At 40.8% G+C, this 18,894-nt stretch overlaps 1 protein-coding gene across 14 annotated transcripts in view; it reads right to left on the reverse strand.

Moving 5' to 3' along the window:
* Nucleotides 1-18,894, reverse strand: part of HERC1 (HECT and RLD domain containing E3 ubiquitin protein ligase family member 1) — a 112,163-nt gene that overhangs the window by 47,898 nt on the left and 45,371 nt on the right. For 11 of the 14 annotated variants that reach the window (XM_035130896.3, XM_088656666.1, XM_035130893.3 and 8 more), the window contains exons 26-39: nucleotides 15,906-16,174; nucleotides 15,115-15,330; nucleotides 14,156-14,276; nucleotides 13,758-13,995; nucleotides 12,851-13,038; nucleotides 11,331-11,486; nucleotides 10,964-11,070; nucleotides 9,021-9,131; nucleotides 7,784-7,960; nucleotides 6,818-7,057; nucleotides 6,157-6,240; nucleotides 4,573-5,096; nucleotides 2,989-3,764; nucleotides 416-614 (exon numbers count right to left, since the gene is read on the reverse strand). In XM_035130896.3, coding sequence (XP_034986787.1) covers nucleotides 416-614; nucleotides 2,989-3,764; nucleotides 4,573-5,096; nucleotides 6,157-6,240; nucleotides 6,818-7,057; nucleotides 7,784-7,960; nucleotides 9,021-9,131; nucleotides 10,964-11,070; nucleotides 11,331-11,486; nucleotides 12,851-13,038; nucleotides 13,758-13,995; nucleotides 14,156-14,276; nucleotides 15,115-15,330; nucleotides 15,906-16,174 — 3,406 coding nt within the window. The remainder of the gene's footprint in view (nucleotides 1-415; nucleotides 615-2,988; nucleotides 3,765-4,572; nucleotides 5,097-6,156; nucleotides 6,241-6,817; nucleotides 7,058-7,783; nucleotides 7,961-9,020; nucleotides 9,132-10,963; nucleotides 11,071-11,330; nucleotides 11,487-12,850; nucleotides 13,039-13,757; nucleotides 13,996-14,155; nucleotides 14,277-15,114; nucleotides 15,331-15,905; nucleotides 16,175-18,894) is intronic. The other 3 variants (XM_088656664.1, XM_035130891.3, XM_035130895.3) reach the window with 3 other exon arrangements.

Genomic DNA, 18,894 nt, shown 5'->3' on the forward strand with positions numbered 1-18,894 from the left:
ACCTGTATTTCTAATATTACATGGTGATAGCTGTAACCCACCAATGGGATGTGTATGGATGTCAGTAGAAGTAGGACCCATTCCTCACCATCTCTCCTTCAAATTTAAAAGGAGATTTGAAAACAGTCTGAGGGTTCAATGGGCACAACCTGTGATGTGAGTGCTGACAACCCAACTCAACACTATTACGTCTGGTACCACTAGTCAACAAGTAAAAAACACATAGTTTTATTGCTGAAAGTCGGAATGGAACAGCCTTTTATAAAAAGATATACTGCTTCTTGCTACTCTAGTTAAACAATTTGAAAACATTTTCAGAAAATGAAATCGTTTGGAGAAAACTTATCAAGATACAAAATGATTACAAACTTGGCTGGTTTGTTTATGAGAAGCAAGATCAGAAGTCAATCCATACCTAAGAAGGCTAAGAGGCAAAACCCCAGGGGACTCAGAGGCAGGCACAGTTTCTGTATCAGTCACCGGAGTGGTGGCAGTTGTTGTATCTTCTAGAGAGCTGCTCATGAAAGATGTCGTACTAGAGGCCGAAGGACTTGTCGTCACAGGTGTCTGGGCCTGCTGAGCTTGGTCGTTTTCTTCTGCTTGCTGGTCCACTTCTGCGGAACAATTTAATATTTTTCCATATCATTTAGCTTTTAAAAATTTCACTTATGACTTGCTCCCTATAAAGCACCTTGAAGCAATTTCACAATAACACAAACACATACTCAAAACAATGGCATTTACAAAAAGTTTAAAATATTGTGTACATTAAAAAAAAAACCTAGTATAGACACTAATTGGAATAAAAATATAGCTATACAGATCCGCATATTTTTACAGGCAACTGCAGCACACCTGGGACTGAATACTTGTGGGCCTCCTGAAGGCATCTTCTTAGCAAACATGGGAAACAGGACACTTTGCCTACCCCTGCAGAACTCTCCTTACATTCTTTTATGTGGTTCGAAAGTTTTGATTGTTGAATGAAGGGTTGGGTGGCTGATATTTATTCTGTTAGAACATGCTACATCACAAGGAAGGATCCTTTCAGGCCTAATCCTTATGGAGCACCCTTCTTCTTGTGCCATCATTATTCATCTTTCTGCACTAATTAAAGGCATGCTTATTTGCCCAAGCTTTCAGAGGCGGCTAGCTGAAAATGAATTGACTTTTGGGGGGGGGCGGTTGTACACAAATATTGTACATTTTTATTTTAAATTTTAAATTGTTTTTATGTGAATTATATTGCTGTAACCTGCCCTAGGATCATGAGCTAATGAAGAGGGGCCTAGGAATCAAAATAATAAATAAACAGTAAATGATAATCAAGCATTCCAGCAGTAGCCAGAAAGGTATCCTTGGAACACTCCAAAGCAGAATGTGAAGCCAATTGCCACTCCACCCCCTGCCAACTCCCGATATGCTCTAGCACAATGCAGGAAACTGCTCCTCAACTGAGATTCAGGGCAGAACAGGATGGAACAATACTGTGAATACAGGAGATAATTGCTGGGTGGGAGGTGAGTACTTTTCCATATCCTAAACACATTTTCACAAGCCCCCCCCCCCCCCGCAACCATGGATCAAAACCAGACCAGCTTGTGGGGCGGGGAATTCACAGAAGGCATTAAGTACCTTCCCTTCTGTCATTTCTAGAGAAGTACTGCCTATGATGACTGGCAGCAGCTCTCTAGAGTTTCAGGTAGGGGTCTTTCCCAGCCTCCCCCAGGAGATGCCAGGGGCTGAACCTGGGGCACTCTGCATGCAAATGCAAATGGCTTTACTACTGAGCTGCAACATTTCCCCAAGTGGTTGCAACCACTTTTACCCAGACATCTACTTCCATCCACATACCTAATGCTGAAACTGCTACTCAAGACTGGTAGCAATTCTCCCAAATTCTCATGCAAACAGATGTATTTCACAGGTCCACTACCCTAGATCCTTACAAGTGGTGATGCCATGGGTTGACCATGGGGTTTTCTGCATGTGAAACATATGCCCTTGCACAATAGGAACCACCCTCTACCAAATAGAATTAAATTCAAATAACCAAAGAACTTTGTGATGTACAGGTAAAAGGGGGAAATGTCATGATTATTTGTGCAAGCACACCCAAATCATGCTATGGTAGTTCACACTATTGTTAAAACACTGATGCTCATCCAGAGGAGCAGAGATCAAGGGAAGAAACTTGGGAGGGTCACAGGAGCTGCTTTGTCTCCACAAATCTTTGTCATGTGATGTGATCCTACCACTCCTAAGCTGCGCAAAGAGTGAAGTCATTGTTTGCAGACACCTCCTGCAGGCTAGCCAGAGTATAAAGCAGGGATCAGCAAACTTTTTCAGCAGGGGGCCGGACTATATTTTGGAAAAAAATATATGAATGAATTCCTATGCCCCACAAATAACCCAGAGATGCATTTTAAATAAAAGGACACATTCTACTCATGTAAAAACATGCCGATTCCCGGACCGTCTGCGGGCCAGATTTAGAAGACAATTGGGCCGCATCCGGACCCTGGCCCTTAGTTTGGGGACCCCTGGTATAAAGAGTAACTGCTATGTTGCACTAACTAGAAGAATTTTAGAAAGCTGTCATTTAATGCAACAGCCAAGCTGATGGTGGTTTTTTTTTTTAAAGGACTCCTTAGTTTTCTTTAATTAAGCTAAAGGACATGGAAAGTGAATGAACAAGGTAAGGCTATCAGTCAGCATGATTACAGTTACCTTTAGTTATGGCAGAGACCAACAAGACAGATTGACTAATGCAAAGCAAAGTAAATGGCTAGGGTGCTGCACACCAACTGCTGTTCTTGTACCAGTGTAGCACCACAATACTGTACACAATTATCACACTGACTGTGCAGGAACAACGTAACTGTATTGCTGGCTTTTCACAGGCACAAATCTTAGGAAAAGGGTATCCAGCTACCAGTGTAACTGTGTTCAAATTTACATTTATACACTTGCATAATTAAAGTGTACCTTGCTTAATTTTGCTGCCACACTGGTCCTCCAACAGCCCGTGAACCACTAATTTGTAGATCATTGCTTGTGCCCGTTCCAAATCGGCCAGTCCTAGTGCCCTCTTGATGGGCGAGCGCATGACTGCCCGTTTCACCATATGGCGCATCAAGAACTGCAAGGCAGCACGCATTTCCACATCTTCGTGAACAATGGGAGAACTTGCACAATCAGAATTATGGCCACTCTCTGCCAGGACCTTTGGTATTAGTAACAATTCAGCATATTTACTACAACTAAGGAGAGTGCTAAGCGATTTCATAGCACCAAGGTAAAGATAAGACAACTGCACTGCTCTGATTTCTGATTGTACAGCATCATGATTCTTGGAGGCATGTTCATGAGTCTTCCTTTTGACTTCAGCATTTGAATGCTGGCTCTCCACACCCAAGGCAACAGATTCTAAGGAAAATGAAGCAATTTCATTTTCGGATTTTGAACTTGTAGCTCCATGGCTTTTGATATCCTCAGTGCTTGGCACCGACCGAGCATCTGATCCAGAGTCACCTTCTGTTCTCTGGTCAACATCTCCTTTGTCTTCTGCATCATGCTTGTGTTTCTTCTCATGTCGCTTGACACTTTGCTTCCCCATGTCTTCGTGGATGCCAGTCAGGAAGGTGAGGTCCAGCAACACAGTGGCTGTCAGTCCACGGAATCTTGCAACATCAAAAGGCAGCGGTTCGCAAGGTTCCAGATTATACAATGGCGTGTCACTAGGCGACCAAAAAGTTGGGAAGCTTTAATAAAGATCAGAATGACACAGGAAGAAGCAAGTGAGGGATAGACAGGAGGAAAGCACGGGAAATAATGTAGGCAAAATAAGACATAAAATATATTTAATCAAAATCTAAATGAATTGACAGTCTAAAAAAGTAAATGTAAACCAGGTGGGGGGGGGGAATGAGGGTTATGATCAGATAATGGGGAGAGATGATACTCAGTGCAAAAGGTAACAAAGCATGAGTGTGCCTTTCAAACAAAACAGTTCATTCCAAATACCCAACAAAGGTAATCATAAAATACTGAGGGAGTTTTTGCTATATTAGACACGTTTGTTTTGGAAAATGTTTCCTAATGGACGAAAGCACCCTGGGATCTCGACCGGGTTCTGGCACTAAGTAGGGAGGTGGCATGGCCCCTAAGATATTTTCACAAAATAAAAATGCAAAACAAAAACTTAGCAGCACTTTAAAGAGTTTTTAAAAAATCCTATTCTGGCGGAAGTTTTTGAGGTCTCACAGAATATGCCACAAGAGATGTGTTACTCTCTAAGGTGCCACAAGGCATTTGATGCCATCGTTCAGACATTACTTAGCTTATACAGTATTACAAATGTCATAAATAACTCTCCCTAATATTACAAAACAATGGCCTCAAAACCCACAGTAGAAAAGGTTGCAAGAAATTTATTTCCAGGTTGAGCTGTCTGATATTTAACTAGCTACCAGAATTAGCAACTACTATCTCACATTTTAAAAGTCAGTGACATTTCCTAAGCACTAACAACTGGCCACTTGTCTAACACCAATACTGAAAACACTATACCTGATTGTAATCTCAGCTTCGTCCCATTGCACCTTGGCAGACGTACTGCCTTCTTTGACCACTCCAAGCAAGGTGGCATGCCGCCCAGTTTGCCTGTGAACACAGCGGCCTCCAACTCTAAGTCCAGCATCCACTCCACCAATCACTGCCAGGACTGGCCACACCTCCACACATAAGGTCTTCAGCTGGAGCTCTGAGAGATCTGCCAGCCCGTGCCGACTGCCATGTCTGCCTTTCTCCTCCTCCTTGCTCTCCTTCTCCTCTCGTGCTTCATTCTCCTCTCGGCTTTGAACAGAGCGGCTTTTCTTCAGTTTCTGACCTGCCTCTTTAAGGCATGCTTTGAGCTTGTGCAGCCGCTCCATCATTTTCTTATTGATGCAATGTGTCCACCGGTCTGTTCGATGAAGGATGCGGATAAGCTGAATTGTGGCCTCTGCAAGCACGGCAGCAACAGGGCTACAAATGGGGTCTCCTGGAAGCAAATCCCTCGGGGTGCCACGCATCTGCATGTCACAGATTTTGACCTATGCAGATAGACACACAAGGAAATTCACTGAGCTGGATTCTCAGGTTTTTGGTAAAATTGATTTGCAAATTAAAAATCTTCTAAATGAATCAGAAAAGGGTTTATTTTTTGTAATTTTCACCAATATTGCAGGTCTACTACAAAACAGACTTCTATGAGCTTTTGTGGGAGCTTGTTGCAATGAGGAAGAGTTTACCTAACTATATTGACAGGCACATGTGAGTCAATTTTTGACATCTCAGTGATTCTTCCATGCAGTTACAGATGATTTCAAAATATAGAAATATTTAGAAACACGTAACAAATTATTTAATTTTATATCCTCCCTTCTTTCATCATGGAAACAAAGGCAGAATGCATGCATATGGTTCCCAAGCACTGACCAGACCCAGACCTGCTTAGCTTCAGCAAAGGCCTTCAGACCATACCCTGGGACATTTAAGTTTTGGAAGCTGGTTATGAAGGTGTGCTTCTCTGTAGACGTCAATTCTCATCTTCCATCATGTCCCAGCACTCTGTGTTAGTAGAAGTGGAGCAGAGGGGAGCAGTACTGAGAAAGCTCTGTGGACACAACCTTCCCCCTAATTTGCTATTCCTGCCTATGTTGGACTTGCGAGTGCTCTCAGCTCAGCAAGGACAGTAAGCTTGCTGCACCCCAATGCTGTCAGGAGTGGGGAAGAGAGAAGGAAGGGGCTAGAACACTTGACTGAGAGTGGGGGGGGGGTTGTCTTCCTGCATGCAAAGGAATTCCAGATTCAGCCCTGACATAAGAATTTCAGACAGCAGGGCTGAACAAGACCTCTGCCTGAGACTCTGAAGAACATCTATCAGTAGTAACATACAATACTGTTTAAATAGACCAGTTCCATATAAACATGTACCATATGTATGTATGTATGTATGTATGTATGTATGTATGTATGTATGTACACACACACACACACACACACACACACACACACAGCTAAAAATGCTCAATCTATTCCACATATTATACTCATAGGCCCTTTTCAAACACCATATTAACCTTCACCACTATTGCTAAATATCCAGCTTACCTTTTCTCCAGGATTACTGCTATAAAACATCACACATGGGTATAATTCTGCAGCATCCACATCTTCAAAAGCCAGTTTTGGTTCCTGTGGTGGTGGTGGGGGGGGGGATAGTAGACAGCAAACTGATTATGTCAATCACCAATTTTGCAAGGAGCACTTCCTTACTGATTACCATCAGGTCATGCTCCATTTAGCATCTATTTAAAAGCCTTCCACAACCTGGTGACCTCCAGCCGTTTTGAACACCACCACCCATCAAGCTCAGCTTGATGCTGGGGCTGATGGGAGTTTTGATCTACGAGATCTGGAGAGCACTAAGTTGCCAAAGGCTGGTTTACACTATCACTGATGAAGAACGTGGTCTGTTCAGTTGTGGCACCTACACTATAGAATTTGTGCTCCCTTGAGGTCAAGTTGACACGCTACCTTTCAAAATTTAGAAAGATTTATTTCATTGTGCCCTTTTCATGTGATTTCAGTTCAAAAATTTAGAACTTTGTGATTGTTTGGATTATGTCTTTGTTTCGTCTGCTGTACTGCTTTTTTGTAATTGCTGATTGAATGCTGTTTTACTGTTATTGTGAACTGCTTTGAAAACCATTACAGGTTAAAAAAATTAACAGTATACAAATATCATAAATAAGCAACAGAAGATTCATACCTCCCCATTTTTTCCAAAGGAAATAGTCCTCGCTTCCATATCCAACACGCATGTTATGAAGTCCCCTTGGGTAAAACTAGTCAGTGTCAGTGTCTGCTCCCCATTATGGTAGAGATTGCCACTATATGCTCGGTACAGCCACATGTCTGAGGTAGTGCGATGGTTAAAATCGTGAACTGGCCAACGAGACACTCCAACGCATGTCCCTTCATTGCCTCGATTTTCCTTCACGATATAGAACTAGAAGGTGAAGAAAAACCATCAACGCCCACAGCCTACTTAAAATACCACAAAGCACAAAGACATATAAAAGTAAGGGGGATTTGAACAGTCATTTCAACCTGCAAATTAATCACTGTTGAACTGGAAAGGGGAGGGGAGAGGCTTAGTAGACCCACGGACATCCAATAGGCTATCTTGTCAAGGTGTAAGCCAAAATAAACTGCTACTACTTAGCAATTATTTAAAAACAGCAATAATCTTTTATCTCTATCATTTTGGGGAAGAAAAATGAAGTATTCCACAGAATGATGGAAGCAAAAGGATTGTTGTTTTAAAATCATTGTTAGGTGGAGCTTCTGATTATTTCTCTCTTCCCCCCCCCCATACCCATACAGTTTACCTGGCCTCACAAGTCTTTGCAGAGAGAGATAAAATCTTGTGCAGGCAAAAGTATGCCACTGATCTGTACTGCTCAATCCACAGGCTTAGAGAAGCCAGCAAATCATGAACAAGACCTAAAAACTGTGGACTCTGGAAGTCCAGCTTACAAGGGTCAGAAATCCTGTGCAAATCTACAGGTAGGGAACAAATTTAGGCAACCTGGAAAAAAATGCCATTTGAACTAGAGTTAAAATATATTCCCCCTATTTTGAGCAGTACAGTTTGTGGGTTAAGGACACAATGGGTTTATCTATACACCTTGCTTCATCTCTATTTTTAAACTGGGCTTTCTAGGCTACATACCTTCCACTGGTAACACCCAGAAGTGACTCCAGTGGATGCTAATCCATATCCCTTTCCGCCGCTGCCATGCGTTAAGATCTGACCATTCTCTACTAGGCAGCACTGAGCCTTCTCAGGGTCAAACGATACTTCCTGTATAGGGAGATTTTCCTCTTCTTCTTCAGATTCACCCTGTTTCTTTCAAAAATAGAATACAAACACCTCACATTGTAGTCAATTAAACAAATGGGGGGAGCAAAATCTATCAGTAAAAAAAAATGAAGGGGTAAAAGATGTATAAAAATACAAACTACCTTTTACAAAAATAACCATAGATACAAGCACTCTAATACTGAAAACTTGATAAACCAAATCCCATATGATACTGTAGCGGACTCACCCCACTAACTGCCCCCAATTAAATATACCCGGCCCTCCCCATAGTACGCCAATGATTTTCTACCATTTTACCACAGGCTATCTTGTGGGGGTCTTGTGTGAGGGGAACTTTGTTTCAGGGAGCCTCCGGCAGGAGTTGATCAAAAATGAGTTTTATTTACAAAAAGAGATTGGTGGAACAAAGTTGGGTTAGGAAGAAGTTAACTTTTACTTAAACTAAATATATAAAGATGTCACAGGCTTAAACACAGTGGTATATGCACATCTTTTCTTAAACTTCAGTTGCTAAAAATCGGTTGCTACACTTCAGGTAGATGTTCCGGTTTCTAGAATAGGTGGTGAAATGCTTAACTCAGTTTCTCTTGTTCCTTCATATCCTTTATGACAGGTGTTTCAGGTAATTATTTTGGGCACAGCACAGCTTCCTTCACAGCTTGTTTTGTGAGCAAGGGGCGCTTTTCGTCATTTACCCCCTCTCTTAGCAATCCCACTCCTGAGTTTTAAGAGACCTTGGGAGTCTTCTTTTCCTAGAAGAGCTCTCCCCGCCTGACGGGAAGGAGACACAGGGGGTCTGTAGTCCCACAGCTTCCCCCTCCTCTGGCTCAGACTCAGCCCTCCAGGCACCTCCTGTCTCTTCACATGGTCCTCCTCTCTTCAATACGAGGCTCCTTCCTCTAGCTATAGATATTCTCCTCAGAGCGGATGCTAAACTCACATTTGAACCCACTCTCTTGGACAAACCCATTCCTAATCCCTTGATTAGGATTAGGAATCAAGGGAGCCAAACCCGTTTCAAGACAAAGGACTTCATCAGTGGCTGAAATTACATTATGAAATTGATCAGAATTAAAGCAAATACCTGCAGCTTCATTTCTTTTTCTTTCTCCTTGATCTGAATGATGTGCTTGGCTTGTGCAACAGGACTTTCCCACATACAATCAGACAGAAGGGAGAACAACCGATCAATAACCTGTTTGGGAAACATGATTGAAAAACATTTAATTCCAATTAGTCACAGGTAATTTTTAAGACTGTATTTGCCATCCTGCTTACACTGCAGATAACAAAGCAACTAGGGGTTTGAAGCTGGCAACAGAAGACAGTTTCCTCTTCTTTTTAAAAAACACATCTCTGAAAACCTGTGATTTGGTACAATCCAGGTCTGATGAGGTGGCTATGGGGCCAAGAAAAATACCTCTGCCTTGTTTCCTTTTTTCAAATTATTTGGGGGGGGGGGAAATACTCCCTTTACACAACTCAAAGGCATAGTTCATACAAGCACTGAAGTGGAGAGAAAGTTGCTAATATCAATATGAAGGAGAATGTTAACACAATCATATATTAAGGAATGTAGCAGAAACAGTTCGTCCTATAGCATTTTTTTAATGTGTTGAATGAATGGCCACCATAAAAGTCTCTTGGGCACTTGACCCTCTAGCCACACAAAGGTTTTGCATCACTTTTCCAGAAAGTGCTATGTCCCAATTTACCTTACTCCACTGTTGTACATTTAAACCCTTTGGTACTTTCCAATTTCTAGCGATCAATATTTTTTCTGCCATTAACAAGCAACCTATTAAAACTTTATTTAATAACCTTTAGGTTGCTTTAGGAGGGCTTTTTTACAGGTTTTCCCAGTATTTTTGTTATTTCTACAAATATTTTATCCCAGAATTAGGCAACTTTGGCACAGTCCCACCACACATGGAGGATGTGAAGGAACTGTGAGCTGTACATCCCCCCCCCTTTTTCAGATGAACATCAGTTATCCATTTTAGCTACTTCTGTAGGCATTAAGGATCATTTTGGTATTATTTTCAAATAATTTTCTTTTAATCTAGCTAAAGTTGTTTTAATAGGACCTCTGGTCTGAGGCAGCCATGGTCACCTAGAGGAGACCGTTGTATGCTGGGCAGATCAATGACCAGATTGTCAAAAAAGCAGCTTCATTATTTTCAGGCTGTTGCTGGGGGCTGAGAAGTAACTTTTTTAAATATTTAATTATAATTTTCGATTATTAACAAAAAAGAAAATATTTCACCAATCAATCAACAATAATTCTGACATTATAAATCTCGACTTCCCTCCCCCTCTTTCTGTGGTCCTTAAAATTATTTTCATCTTTCCCTGCATATCCCAAATCGTTTCAATCTATTCTTTTTATTATTATTATTATCTGTTATTACAATAGTCCTGCTAATGTCTTCATCTGTTTGCAATATGTTTGTAAATATTCAATAAACCATTTCCATTTCTTAATAAAAAAAATTGTTATCTTGATTTCTTATTCTTTCCATTTCTGCATATTCCATTAGTTTCTGCAACCATTCTTCTCTCGTCAGGACTTTTTCTTCTTTCCATTTTGGGCAAATATTATTCTTGCAGCTATAGCTGCATAAATAAACAAGTTTCTGCATTGTTTAGGCAGCTCTGATCCCATTATCCCCAAAAGAAAAACTTCTGGTTTTTAAACAAATGTTATCTTAAACATCTTTTTCAGTTCATTATATATCATTTCCCAGTAAGCTTTAACCTTATTGCAAGACCGCCACATATGGAAATGGGTACTTTCTTTCTCTTTACATTTCCAACACTTATTTGACTTTGCTTTATACATTTTTACCAATCTACTAGGTGTTAGGTAGCATCTATGTAACATTTTCATATAGTTTTCTCTTATACCATAGCATGCTGTAAATTTCATATCCGTATGGGCTGAGAAGTAACTTAAACCGAACCACAGTTTCTCACTGCTGCAAACATAAAAACTTAAAATTTTATAATATTATAAAATATGAAGACCTGAGCCATCTGGTCATCCTCCACACCCGATTCACAAGCAGGCAGCACAGCTTCCAGAACATGTAGCGCAAGCAGCCTGGTCCTCAAGTTGCCAACCAAAGGAACACCTAGAAATGGGACCCAAAAGGAAAGTTGGCACTACCAACACATGCTAATAACATACCAAACAAAGTTAGAAATCAGTGGTGTGTCTATAAAATGGTATCAAATATCCAGAATACACAAGATAAAACGGGCCACCCACTTAAATACACAAAACATGTATAAAGAGTTTCTGTAATTATTCATTTGATGGACATGATGCAAGCTTGTATCTCCAAATGATAAACACACTCCCCACAAATAAAAAAAGACCATAGGACTATACCTGAACAACATTTCTGAGAAGCTATGTTCAGGAGCACCTCTGTCCACTTTGGAGATGCCATTTTGGACTGAATGGCTTTTGAAGAAACCACCCTTCTAAGAAAGACTAAGAAATCACCTAGATGCAACTCTGCAGCGTGCTGTTTTCGAAGAGCCACTGTGTATTTAAAACAATAAAAATTATTATTGCAAAAAGGAAAGGGATTCATATTTTTCAAAGCCCTGATTTGCATCTGCTCTGCCTGGAGAATGCCTAGGAAAAGATAACCAGCTGTCTACCCTACCATCTGCCAGCAAGTGTTATTGCTGTTTTGCAGCCAAATGATTTAATCCGCTCTGCTTTTATTGTCCACTGTCTTTATCACTGTTTTTAACTTTTTATTGATTTTATGTAAGGTGCCCAGAAAGCTTTCTCAGCTGAAGAGCAGGGCAAAGGTATTTTTAAAATAGTAAAAGAACAAATAATACACAACAAAACAGCATCTTATCCTTTTGTCGTGCAACAAAATTCTTCTTACACTAACTTTATTTCTGCTCTCTTGGACCAGATTTAGATTTATTCCATTTCATGGGTGCCTTTTTCTGTACCAGAAGAGAAAAAGTAAGCAATGGTTTGCAAAAATTTTCAATAAGAAGGATCAATAGGGGCTGTGGATAAAGATTACAACACAGGTGGAGAGACAAAATTCTCAGCAACACTTAAAGTCCAACCATTCCCTATAGTGTCAAAATGTAAACAATGCCCCCCACTAATTCTGACACTGCTTGTGAAGACGTTTTCATGTTTACATTGTCCACTCTCATTTGTTCTTTCTCAGATAAGATCATTTGCCCTCAAGTGATCTCATCTCATAGTAGTGTTGTTCTGTTCACCACATGATCTCTCATCCACTGAGAACGTGGATTGTGTAATTTGGATTGTGTAATTTGGATTGTGTAATTTGTTAACCATCTACGGATGAAGGGTAGAATAATAATAATAATAATAATAATAATAATAATAATAATAATAATGAAACAAATAGACCATATAATATTTATATTTATCAAATCCCATTAACTGTTTACAGCAAAAAGTTTCCAGTGCATAAAACAAAAATATAGAAGTCTCTGAGGAATAATTGGGGGTGTGGGCTCTTTTCTACAGCACGAAGCATGGAAACAGAGTACATGCGGGTCCCGCTATCCAAATACAATGCTTCCCAAGAAATTATTTGTTAGGTGAGCATCCACATAGCAATCTGAGGATTTCCTTTTTTTCTTTGGGAAAATTTCTAATCTGTGATTTGTCTGATCTCACATCCTCCCTCCAAGGTTTCTGCCCAAAATGGCTGCTGCCAACCAGCAAGACACAAACAAGTAAGGAAGTGGGCAAACTCCAATTGTTCAGATGTCTAAATCAGCCATTCAAGTAGTGAGCTTTGGCTCTATATTCTTTCCTCCCCTATCCCCAGCCCCAGGAATTCTCTTTTCTTTAAAAAACAAAACAAACAAACAAACAAAAAGCCAGAATGAGATTACCTCTGAAGTCTTTCTTCTCACTGTCTCCATTTGACTCTGCCTTTTTTTCTTCCTCCTCGCCATCTTCTTTTTCCTCGAATGATGCCATAAGCATTACACCAGCTTGTGACAACAGGTTTTTCAGCTGACTACACAGCAGATCCAGCAAAGACTGGACCACTTTGGGACTCAGTTTATCTGCATAAGTTCTGGGGGGTGGGAATGTGAAGATCAATTAGCAACTACGGTATGTAAAGAGGCTTGGCATTATTAGAACAGCTTTGAATCTGCAGAACACGGAGGGTTTTGCAGAAAAAGAGACAGGTATGTTGTGGGGGGGGGGATTTCATGTTCTTGTGCCTGAATGATCCTTGCTACAGACTGGCAAAATAGTCCCTGGCCAATGGTTTTCCCGATGGGACAGAGAGGAAGGACTGTATTTTCAATATGTTGTGAAGGGAGAAACAAAACAGCAAATGGGGGAGAGGGAGAGGTAGGGTGTGTGTGTGTGCGTGTATGTGTGTGTGTGTGTGTGTGTTTGTTTGTGACAGAGATTTTAACAGGTAAATTATATTCAACTGGAGTCCATCTAAGTACAGCAAACTAATATTAACACATCACACCAACAACTCAACTTTATAGTCCCAGTGCTACCTTCTGAAATATTTAACTGTAGAAATTTATTCTAATTGTTGTTAAGGTAATGCTGAACTAAGATGAAAAGTGAGTTATAAACACTCTAAATAAGTAAATAAAAACTGTTTCCCAACAAACTGAAGGTTTTATCATATCCAATTTACTACCAAGTTACACTGCAAGGACATAAAAAGTGTTGATGAACTAGCTATGGGGAAAATACTGCTTTTAAAATATCTGGGAGAGTTGAGATGATGAATGATCATTCAGAAAACAGACAGTTAATACTTACCCTGTGGTAATAGCTAGGATCTGAAGTAATCTGGTGCTGGCTACTTTTAAAGCTGTGCTGAGCTGGGAAATGCCACTTTTTGGCAAGAGCTGCAGTGGCTGACCAAGCATGGTGTCTGTTCCACATAATTGCGACAGGACATTTAACAAGCCAGTGGAAATGGCCAAGGAGACATCAACTGGCTGGTAGTGAACACTCAGGGCGAACACAGTTACCAACAGGAGACGCTGCTGTGCCTCTAATACACACATGTACACAAACACACACCAAAATATAAAGAAAATACTTAGAGACATTTCAAGTCTGCTCAGGAATTGAAAAAAAATAAGACAAGGAACATTTGACTTGTTTTCTGTTGGCAGCAAAAAACCTTGCAAGATCAAATGTGATCTTCTTACCTATGTGATGTTTATTTGCTTGGAGGGCTCTTTCCAAAGTTGCAGACAATTGCTGATAGATCTTGTGCACAGCCACTTGGATTTCAGTCTGGATATTTCTCTTAGCTGCCCTGATGCCATCCTATGGAAAAATCACATACTGTGAAACCCATCCCTATGGATATGCACTGATGTCATGCTACTTAAGGCATTTACCATGTATAATTCAGGAACTTTTCCAATTTTATGAAAGGTTGCTAATGTGTAGCATTGGCTAACTACATTTAACTCCTTTCATGACTTGCCTAATATAGGAAACAACTGTCTTTGCATTACACAATTGTCAGCACAATGTGGTTCCTATCATACGGAATCTCACAACACTAAGGAAATGTTACATTTATAGGATATGCACATATTCTGCTTCCAGTTGTCTTCTACAGTGTCTATTTACATTAGTACACCCCATTCCAGACTTAAATCCACTATCATTCCCTCTATATATGATAATCAGAAACTCTCCTTTATTGGAGGTTTTAAAACAGAGTTTGGTTGGTCATCTGTCAAGGATTATTTAGCTGTAATTCCTGCACTGCAGGGGGTTGGACTAGATGACCCCTAAGGTGCCCCCCAACTATACGATTCTATGATTCTAAGACTCTAAGCGCCACTGCTTGTGTGGCCAAAATGGCATCATATATTTTGAATATATAAGCTATCATCAGGCTTGGTGGCAACCCCAAAGCTTGCAGAATGACACACACACCCCCACACACAATAGGAAAAGAACCCAGGGACCCAAAACAACCCAGGGACCCAGAGTGGCGGGGGAGACCCGGCCAGATAGGTGGGGTATAAATAAATAATAATAATTATTATTATTATTATCATTATCATCATTATTATTATTAATGCAGCACAATGAGAAGTTGCTTTAAACAATTGACAGAATTCCAACGTTTGGCCAAAGCATCCCTTACCTGATAATGATGCAAACGGATACTCTCTCCTTTGGAGCCTGCATGTCCTACAGTACCCAAGCCAAAGCACCCAGCCAGGAACTGCAGCCTCACTGATGTGAGAAGCGAAGAGGACTGAAAGCCTGGGCCGTGTCGACTTCCTATGGACAGAGTGCTGCCTTTTTCTTCCATCCCAGAAAGCAACACCAGAATCTGATGAAGTGCCTCCAGCCTCAGCTAAAAACAATGTTTAAAAATAGTTTGCATTTTACCCCTTGGGAGACAAAGCCCTTCAAGTGCATTGATACAAATACAGAGTATAGGCCTGTATGACCCCCACATACAACAGATGAAAGTATTTTAGGAACAGAAGAACAATCAACGAAAATAAAGGAAGAGATGTGGGGAGACACTTCGCTTGCACAGCCAAAATTGCTTTCCAAAAGCAACCCCTTCCTTCCTTCCTTCCTGGCTGCATACACAACCCCACATGTAATACGTATGCATTAGGAATACCCATACAATCCCGATTGACTGACTGCTATAGTCCGGCATGTTGCTCCTTTGATGCCCAAGCAGGAAGAAGCAAACATGATGTGCTTGGGAGGTCACACCCACTTCCTCCAAGGCATGCAAGTGATGGCAGAGAGGCCATTACAGACTCATGCATCCTAGAACCTCCCTCTTGTAAAGTAACCTGAAATAATTGCCTCCCCACAAGTTACAGTTGGGCAAAGCATGTAAACTGAAAATTCCAAAGCATCTTTCATTCTACAATTATTAACTGGAATATAGGTAATTACAATACACACCTCTGCCCTCTGTTGCTGCTGCTCCATTGCGATAATATAGGCCTGGGGGCTCGTTGACATGCTTTCTTCAGGCTCCTTGAAGCCTGGAGAGCTTCCCACATCTCCGCTTACAAAGCTAATAACATTTTCAATCAGAGTATGAACTCCAACAGATTTTGTAAAATCAAAATCGGACTCCCCAAACAAACACATAGAGCTATACAGCCAATCTCTGTGCTTCAGTCGAGTCCATGAATCACTTAGTGCTTCAATTGGGCTGTGGACTGCTCCTAGAAACACACAACAGAACTTCATTAATTCCAACGCAGTGATTTTAAATAACACTGACAAGTAGTAGTGAATGGGCAGCTTTGCAACAGATGGTAAAAGGTATTCCTTATCATCTCATGCACACAGTTAGCAAAGTATACTATTCTTGAAGGAAGGTAACTTCAGCTATGTTTTTCTAGCAGTAAATCCTTAAGCAACATAAAGAAGAAAATTAAAGGCAGAAGCCACTCAAACCGCTGAAAGCTTATATACTGAATAAGATGGTAACACAAATAAAAGAAAACAGAGAGTGGTTGAGGGAAAAGAACCATTTGCCACAAAACAAACTGAGCACTCCATTTCTTCTTTAACATTCAATTGTAAAGCAAGGATTGTGACTGACCAGCATTATTAAACTATTAAGGGCAAAGCAGGTGGATGATACATAGCTTGCTTTGAAAGAAAACTTTACGCAGGTACAGGAATGGGTAAAGGGCAAGTAAACTCACACTAATTATTTCTTTTCTGCCTTCCTTCCAAGCTGTTTTCTATTCATTTGATGTGATATAGCAAACCTCCTTTTGATTTCAAGGACTCTCCCACACCCAAATTTCCAATGGGGCTGCAAGCAGTTTCTGGTCCCATCCAAATTGCTGCATAGGTTGATCAGTTAACTCATTTGGTAGCAGTATGTAGCAGCAATGCAGGGTGTGCACAGCTACACAGGGATGGCCAAACAGATGGCGAGAACTACTCCAATTATCAGATGACAGCTATGCACACCCTGCATTGCTGCTGCATACTGCTACCAAATGAGTTAAGTGTAAGCTTGCATGGAATTATAATTAAAATGGAAACAGTGACTATGCGGTAGTATTCTGTGCTTTCAAAATTTGCTGCCTGTTGCACTGTTCAGCTGAACTGCTGATAGGAAAAAGAGAAAAGCTTTGGTGTGTTGGCGATTCCAAGGTCTGTAGCTTTTCTGTGGAAGCCCCCTTTTTAATGGATTGAATGTCCTAGATGTACCTCCTAATTTCTGATGCTATCGTGAACCAATACAGCCACACGCACCAAGGCAGCAGCATCATCCAACAGATTCCTTTCTTTCTTTAGTTTGGTTTCTTCCTCAGAATGCCTCTTGGTACACTAATCTCTTGCATTCATGAAAATGTACATGAAAAACACTGGTTCACAAAGTTTAGTGTCTTTATTTAACTTGTGAGAATTGGCACAAAATGCAGCCAAAAGCAAGCTTCTGTCTTGAAAATCTGAAAGCTAAATTTTTTTTGGGGGGGGGGGGGAATACCACCTTGGTTGTGAGTCCTGGAAAATTTGTTTGCTGTCTTGCAGACCTTTCCCACTTGGCCTGACTGACTACAGTTACAAAAGCTGAGACTGCTGAACAGACTCTTGGGCTGGGATATTGTTTGGAATTTTGCTGGGGGTGTGTGTTCATGTTGGGTTTTTTGTATCTTTATTTTAGGTTATATTGTGATTTATGAGGAAATTGTTCGGTTTGTTTTTGTATTTTTTAATGTTCTATTTATTGTTTATGTCAGGGGATTGTTGCAGCTACTCCCGAGTAAAGACGCTCCAGTCTGCTCTGTCTTTAAGAGTTTTATTGTGCATACTATTTACAGTGCAGAGACATCAGAAAACATGACTGCCTAGTCGCTCCCAGAATCTGGCAATACCGCCTTCCAGTTTCTGGTCCATCATAAGAGCTTGGGGACCCCAAAACGCCTCCCCTTCACCCTACGTCTGGGCGTGCGCCTCAAATCGGGCGCCAGAAGGGGATGCGTCCCACCTCCCCTTGGTTGGCGGGGATGTTGCTGTGACTCCACTGCGTTGCTGAGCCTTCCTTCCTCTACTGGCCGTCTGAGTCGGTGCAAGGGACCAGTAGCATCTTGGAGCCCTCCCTCCATTCCGCTCCCTCCTGACCCACTGCTGACGCTATCGCTGGGCGAAGTGCTGGTCAGGGTGACTGGGGGAGGCTCCCTGTAAGGAGTCCCCCTGACAATTTATGACTACTTTTGTTATGTTTAATTATATGGATTATGTAAATAAAATCATGTATGTATGTACCACACACAAGTGTTCAATTCTCTAACAATAATTTGGTTTCGCTCAAAGTACATAACTGCCTCGTATTTTTAAAGCCCATATTCTAATGAGTAACCAAAAACACAATCTAAACAAAAAATCACTTAATACATTTAAAATGTGGGTTGGAATTACTTTCTCTAAAATCTCAAAACTAACTACAGATCTCCATGCAAATTTAAAATGACTTTCTTCATTAAGCCCTCCCCTTTAGATGGGATGTTGTATGATTAGCACACTTCAGTTCTCCAAATTTATGATTATCCAAGTGCTTTGAGAAACTCCCAACCATTAAAATCAAAGAGGCTACTACACAAAATGCAAGCATGTAAAATAATTTGTGGTTTTTAAAAGTTTTCTTTAAAAGTGATCAAGAGAGTGTTATTGTGAAGTGACTCTGAAAGGACAAGAGAAAGAGCTGGTGCGTTTTTTTAAAAAGATGGTCTGAACACATCTAATTCAAGGCATCCTGCATATGAGAACAGAACAAAGCCACAGTTCATCTGCATCAGCCAGCGTGCTGCTGTGATTAGAGCAGTGGTAGACAACATGGTGGTCAGGGATAATGGGAGTTGTACTCCCAACAATATCTGGAGGGTTCCATATTGCGTAGCCCCAGGTTAGAAAGTTGGGCTAG

Source organism: Zootoca vivipara, chromosome 13, assembly GCF_965207765.1.
Source record: "Zootoca vivipara chromosome 13, rZooViv2.hap1.1, whole genome shotgun sequence".
Taxonomy (NCBI): Eukaryota; Metazoa; Chordata; class Lepidosauria; order Squamata; family Lacertidae; genus Zootoca; species Zootoca vivipara.